General features: G+C 36.1%; 1 protein-coding gene across 2 annotated transcripts in view; it reads right to left on the reverse strand.

The window, feature by feature from the left end:
• The window catches only part of NCAM2 (neural cell adhesion molecule 2), a 691500-nt gene that overhangs the window by 318407 nt on the left and 365394 nt on the right, over positions 1-7699 (reverse strand). For both annotated transcript variants that reach the window (XM_019524735.1, XM_019524736.1), the window contains exons 2-4: positions 7332-7406; positions 3658-3864; positions 11-154 (exon numbers count right to left, since the gene is read on the reverse strand). In XM_019524735.1, coding sequence (XP_019380280.1) covers positions 11-154; positions 3658-3864; positions 7332-7406 — 426 coding nt within the window. The remainder of the gene's footprint in view (positions 1-10; positions 155-3657; positions 3865-7331; positions 7407-7699) is intronic.

Consider the following 7699-nt stretch of genomic DNA (forward strand, 5'->3'; position numbering starts at 1 on the left):
AAATACTAACTGTCAGCGATAGTTGTGACTTCCTCATTTCGATACAACCAACTGACAACAGGTGCAGGTGAACTAGTGACACGGCAAACAACTTCTGCATCCTCTCCTTGTCTGAATTCTTGTGGGGATGTTATATCTCGGAAAGTGAGCTTTTCTGTAAAATGTGAAGAACAGAATTTAACAAACCTCACATTATTTTCTTTAGCTTTGCAGGTTACATTGCAAGACATTGTTCAAAGAGAAATAAATCAAAGAAAAAGAGGTGGGAACATTTGTAATCAGGTCATCTAATCTATTCTTTAAGATATAAAACAGATTCCTACTTCTCGCTTTTAACTATTTTGGGCCTGGCAGTGGAATTTTTACTCAGGAGGGTGAGTACTTCCTGAGGTAGAAACGTCCTTGATGGTAGCGGTTTGTATTTTTCTATATATGCCCCAGAAACTAAAAAGGGAGAGATTTTCTGAAAAATCTTAGTTTTTATTTAAAAAGTAAATAAAAGAGAGGGTGGGGAAGTGAAATTTTAGCTCCTTGATTGTAGAAAAAGACAAAATATATCATCTGAGTGAAACCTAAGTGATCAAAACCCAACCGACATATAACTCCATATTTATTCAAAAATATATTATTTAATAATTTGGGGTTGGAGTAGTTTATTGTGCAAGTAAGGTTTGAATCATTTGAATCCTTATTGAAAAATAATACAACACAGTACCCTATGCAGGGTCCTTGCCAAACTGTTGCCCAAGAAGATCTTTTGAAAGACCACACCTTAGACGTATTCTCTCTGTTAATGCACATTTCGTGCACAGGGAGAGCACAAAGAAATATTATTTAGGACAGAATAGAAGCTCCCCTGAAGTTCAAGCATTTCTTGTCATTGGCTGGTTTGGAGGGTAAGATATGGAGACAAGTATTTATCTCCTACTTGCTTCTACAAATCCACTTTTCAGAGACTTCAAGTGCAGGATTGAACAGTCAATGTGGCACCCAGGTCACATACTGCTATTGTGTACATCTCTTGTACAGCCTGATCTTTGGCCAATGAGGTCTATAAACAGTGGCATAGTTTAGATTGGTAGCAAACAGGACACGTATTTGCCCTTTGGTGGGGGGCCAGGCGGATGTGGCTAAATCTTAAGACTGAATTCTGCCATTTTTTAAACCAGTCTATGTGTGCTGAATGTCTGTTCTGTGATGGGTATAGACCAGCTTCTGACCACTTATACCAGTAAAAGTGTAATGTATGTACCTGGCCATACTGACTGTTGTGTACTTACAATCACACTTGAAAGGATACAGGAACTCTCATTGTTCTATCATATAGCATAAACAATGCAAATTAGGAAAATTTGGCATGAAACTTCATGTCTTTTTCCTGGTTTCTTGTAATTTTCTTTTTCTTTGCTCCTGAGAACTATTTTGTTAAACATTAGATTGCTATACTTCTGACAAAGACTTCAACGGATTTCTATACTTCTCAGTAGTCTGCCCATGTTGTGATTGATAGCTTTAGGCATACAAATAACTTCTACAGAATTTGAAATTATTTTGAACTATCAACTTTGCAACCATCGTGTTATTGTTTGTAAATGTCATCAGCTTGAACAGTTGTTTTGTCAGTCGTATTTATTTTTCAAATGGTCTATCCTTTGGCATCTGCTGTACTTTTACAGCTGCAGCACTTCAGTATTTGACCTGACATTTACTTGTCATGTTCTAGCTCATCAGTGACCTGGCCTGACTATTGGCCACAGCCTGTCATTAATTTTAATACAGAATTCACCATTGAAGTAAATGAGGAGTTCTGCTTAAGTAATAATGGCACAATATAGCTTCAATGCATGAATTTTTAATCTTAGGCTTTATCTGAGTGCTTCATTTAGGTTAGTACATATATCCAATTGATTTAAAGAATTCAGTTCAATACATTATACCTGCTAAAGCTATCTGAACTACACTTTGGCAAAGTTCCTCTGGCATGGCTTTTATATACTCACTTCATCACAATGCCTACTGTTTATATTTGAAGAAATAATCTTCAATTAAATACTGGATATATTGTTTAGGTAAACAGAATGTGCTTAGATGGCACTTAATGGCTATCATAAAGGCTTTAAAGCTTTCTAACCAAGTTCCTACAAGTCCCAGGACCAAGTACAGGGAAAGATTGATATTTTACTGTATGCTCTTTTTTAAACACTAGGGTCAGGTACAAACATTACACTTTTACTGGTATAAGTGGCTGGAAACTAATCTCTACCCATAACAGAAGTTCAGCACACACAGACTGGTTTTAAAATGGCAGAATATGGTCTAAGATTTGCTTCTCTCAACAAAGGGCAAATGTGTGTTCTATTTGCTACTGATCAAAGCTACGCTGCTTACAAAAAACCATCTAACTTAGATCAATTCCACCTTGGGCTTTTTGAATGTCTGTACCTAGCCTAAATGCTGCATCCCTCCTCCTACAAATCAATGTGCAATTTGGAATTTGTAAAGGAGATTTATTTTGGCCTAATACTTATTATTTATTATTATTGACTAATTCTTATCAGCCCATCTTGGGCTCTCCCATGTTAGTTCACGTATTGGTAACCTCACCCAAACTCTAAACCTGCTAACTTAAAAAAAAAAAAGAAAAAAAAAAGAATTTTTCAGTGCCTCACTCCCTTTTAGTCCCTCCCCTTACTCCCCTTTTGTTGCTCTTGCAGTCTGTACCCTACTAGAAGGGTTACAAGTCTGCAGTTTACTTCATTGCAGCTTCACTGCAGTTTGCTTCCCTCAGGTAACTGGGGTTGGGGCCCCTGTTACAGGTACTTTCTCCTACAAGAAATATACATAGTGCATCCTCATGATAAGACACTGTTGGAGCATCTACACATGCACTTTAATGTGCATTAGCCTACTTTAATGTGCATTAAAGCATCACTGAAAAAGTGTTATTTAGTTAATGTGCATTAAAATAGGTTAATATGCACTATTCCTAACTTAAAAACTGTGCTCTTCAGTTAATGCACATTGAGATAGGTTAATGGACATTTTCTTAGTACTTCACAATGGAGGATGTGAAGTACATGAGCAGAGAGGCTGCTCCAACATACTGTAATTCCAGTGTGTTGGAGCAGACTTATCTGATGGCGTATGGCAATTACCGTGTTCTAGCAGACTCCATATCTTGTGTATCAGTGTCCCTGCACGTCAACAGGGCAGCAGGGATGCTTTATCTAAATCTCATTGAACAAGCTTTAGATAAAGCACCACTGCTGCCATTTTAAAGTGTGGGGATGATGATACACGAGATGTTCTGGGTGCTTTAATACAAATTGCTCTTGGAGCACATGTATAAATGCCCAAAGGTACTAAAATTAATGCACATTAACTAAAGCACATGAATGCATTTGTAGACATGCCCTGTATTTCATAATACTAAATGATACTATAGTATACTATAATAGAGTTTTTAGGGGGGAATATGTCCCATTAAAATCTCCATAACAATATGTATGATTTGGACTGCATGAACTATAATCAATTGCATCAAAGAAATATGTCTACAGAGTGCTTACTTTTTCATTAAGGGCTAGTTTTCTACCTAATAAATGAAATTTAAAACAAATCCTCTCTTTTAGTTTGTTTTCACTCAATTTCACTTACGATAAATTTCCAAAACAACAGTGGCTTCTTGAGACTGTCCTTTTGCATCTGTTGCTTGGCACCGATATATCCCAGCATCTTCTACGTTTGCATTATAAATGGTTAGCCGTGATCTAACACCTTCTTTTTGAACAACTACTCGTTGACTAGAAACAATCTTCTCTCCTTGTGGATTGTACCAATCTATACTGTCAGGCTCACCAATAGCTAAAAGAAAAAGCAATATTAAAAAAAAAAAAAGTTCAGCATGTTTTATTCAGTTGAGATGATCTTAACCATATCAAGCTTATCTTGTGTATAAACTGAATACAAGTTTTAAGTGGGACCAAATTAAAACCAGGAGATACAGGTTCAATGGGTTATTATTTTAAATTATTAGTAAGGACTAGAAACATAAATCTATCAATATCTTGAGATCTGTATTTGTACAGCAATAGTGTAGAATACCATTTTGGGGAAGTTTATTTGAAGAAAATAACATCCAAGCCAAAAAGTTAGGCAAAAACTTAAATGGAACCTTTCTTTACATCTTTTTGTTGCCCCGGAGTATGTTCTAATTTTCTTTTAATTGCAGCTTTACCCTTCTTGGTCCCTGTCTATCTGATACTTAGTGCTGATAATGATAATAATAAAAATAAACTAAATTTCAAAAACAATTAAATAGAGAAAAGCTTCTGATGAACATTTTTCTCCGAAGAAATGCTCTATTTTTAGACCTGAACCACTGGCATTTCTCTCTCAGATGTTTTATCACCTGAAGCAAAAGTAAGGTGTGGATTATATATTAATTTACCATAATTCAGTACTATATAGTATAGTATACAGTACAGTATACCATACCATTAAGACCCCCTCTACACCTTACACTTAAGGCATGACATCTTAAGTTGTGACCCAGCTACACATTCAAACAATTAATAGTGAGGTAAAACAAGCAATAAGCTACAAAGATATTCCACAAAACTATGCAATAACTTTGTAGCTTGTTCTAATAACACCATTAATTGAACATGTGGCAATGTGCTCCCTTGTGGCTGGGAGACCCATTAAGTGAAGGGCTCCCAGCCACAGGCGTGAAACACATGCTTCCAGCACCATACCTGACAAGGCTTGAAGTAGTGGCAGCACTGTCAGCTGTGGGGCTTGCAGCTAGCATGCTCCCCACCCTGCAAGCATCCTTGGCTGTGGGGCTCACAGGGGGGAGAATGCTGTCCCTGCTGCAAGCCTCATAAGGTATGGGGCTCACAGTGGCGGTAGCATTCCCCACGCTGCCCCTACTGCAAGCTTTGCTGAGCCCAATCAGCTGCAGTGCTTGCAGCTGTGGGAGCTGGCACAAGGGCTGCCTGGGATCATGATAAGATGTGATGGGAATATATTCCATTGTACCTTTAGCACATGTAGAGAGGCCCATAGTAATGTAACCAGAATAATAAATGCAACATTGAGACATTTTGTCACCATTACAAAAACTGGTTGGTTTTTTTTTTTAAAGAAAATATCTTTGTAAGACATATTTTTGAGAGAAAGTTTTAAAATAGTAAAAATATTTTAAATGCAACCAGATAAATGGTTTTATATGCAAGACTAACTAGATTAATTTACTATTTTGAACTGTTACATTTTGCTTCTATGTTGTCATTAAATAACTTCAGCAGCCTCTTTGACTTGCATTCAAAAACAGTCATTAAACTATATTACACTTTTCAAAACTAACTGATATCCAGCTAGATGAATTCATGCACCTGCCTGCCCTTTTACTTTTTTAAAATTATCATCCATTCAAAAAATCTCACTGATTGGTGCAAATCACTCCTGATACAGGTACATATGCAGTATTAGTAGGCCAAATTCTATACCATATTCCGACACCACCGTATTCTGTATCTCAGACTAACCACTCATCGCCAATCTTGGAACACAGTTAGACTATTGAGAGATAAGGCTACATCCTTGAAGAAAATACTACAAAGCGGATATTCAACACCAAATCAACCCTGCTGAAAAAACAGAGCCTGTGACCTGCCTTGCCATAGAGTATTATGAGAATGCGAATTGGTTTTTGCTCTTCACAGCTGAATGTCAGCGAGGATGCAGGACCAACAACAGTGACATCTGTGATTTCCAAAAGGGATAAATTACTCTGTTTGGCTGGACAGGTGAATATGCCAGCAAACCAACGACCCTAACTAAAATGGGATTAGGGAGTAGGCAACAGCAGAGGGTTACTCAGGCATTTATAAAACTAATATAAGGTCTTTTTCCAGTCTCTCCTCTGGTTTCAGTAGAATTAAAAGTACCTGGGAGTAAACAAAACTGATGACACTGCAGAATGTGGCCTAACATATTTTAAGTAATATTTTAAGTAATACTGTTTACCAATGAGCCATTCAAAAAAAAGTAAGTCACTCTTACCTCATTCCTACAAAAGATACATAATTTCTATTGTTACCACAACAGAGCTAACAATTTTGTACCACCACTTCATTGACAAACTCTTGATAAAGCATAGGGATGATATACTGATGACTTTTTATGGGGCAATCAGTAGATTCATATGAATATAATGATATGGTCACTCTAAATAAATTGTCATGATCTTTATTAGGTACTGAAATATATGAGAGGCCTAACCTCTGAGAGAGACTGAACACCTCAGGTATTTATTCATTTTGAATGATAAAACTATTGAAAAGCGCCAGGGTGTCCCACTGTTAAAAACAGATTACTTTTATAAGAACCATAAGCAATACTGATTGTCATCTTATAAAAACAAAACAATGATCATATCCACACTAAAGTCTGAGCCATACACCAAGTAATGTCTTAGGTCAGGTGAAGAAAGAGCATAATCCCAGGCCCACTGAAATCAATGGTAGTTTTAGCACTGATTTCACTGGCGGCAGAATTTCATCCATCAAAGTGTATGTCAGCAGCATCCTAAAGGACACCAACACCACAGATGAAATTTTGGCCTCACTAAGGTAAATGGCAAAACTACCATGGATGTTATTAGGCCAGGAACTTGCACTACATATACCTTGAATAAAAGTTATTAAAACAGACTCCAATGAACTACCATGCAAACGCACTCTAGGTTTGTGGAAATTATTCAGCACTTTGGCATTCAGACCTTCAGTCACAGAATATTTTTTCTCACAGTTTATTAAAATTTTCTCTGGATAAAAAGTCTGTTTTATTAGAATAAATTAATTCCACTTTTTCAGGTTACATATGTTCTTTGGACACGAAAACAATCAGGTTGAACTGCAGTGCAGTGTGCTATGTCTAATTTATTCATTAACTATTTAGAAAAATTATGCAATTATGATCATTACATTCATTCTAATATTAGTGTTTAGCCAAGTAAAATAATTCTAAAAGGACAAAACAATATACATAAACAATTTATACTAATGGAAATCAGTTTCAGAAATAAGTGATTTAATCTGCTTGGCATCTAATATCACCAGTCTCCAGAATAAAATACATTATGGGAAAACAAGCAAGACTTAGTATTTACCCCAACAATCAAGCAGTTAAAATTCAATGCAAAATATAAAAATGCATAGTTTTAATATACATACTCTATGGCTATGAACTGAATTCAAATTATGCAGGTTGATAGTGGAAATTTAGCAAAAACTGCATTCTTGAATATATAATGAAATGCATACCTGTACATGTGAAGAATTTGGATTCACCGACACTAAGCTCTACCTTGCTAAGTGAAATCGCCACTTGAAGAAGAGCTGAAAAATAAAATTTAAGTACATCATGAACATATTTTGCACAAATCTTTTACAATATGCCTGACTGCTGCACAACATAACATATAAAAATGATGAATACAGAGAGCTAAACATAGTATTTCCCAAAGCAGTGTGTGTACACTGATTGGGAAAAACACAAATCGTCATCTAAGAATAAGTCAGAGATCATGTTTTAAACATAAAATATGACATTTCAGAAGATGTCCTGATTGGCAGTTGCTTATAGGTTATCATCCCTAATACCGACAGATTACGGCCAAAAAAAATAGAAC

Source organism: Gavialis gangeticus, unplaced genomic scaffold (genome assembly GCF_001723915.1).
Source record: "Gavialis gangeticus isolate Ggan-Ray unplaced genomic scaffold, GavGan_comp1, whole genome shotgun sequence".
NCBI lineage: Eukaryota > Metazoa > Chordata > Crocodylia > Gavialidae > Gavialis > Gavialis gangeticus.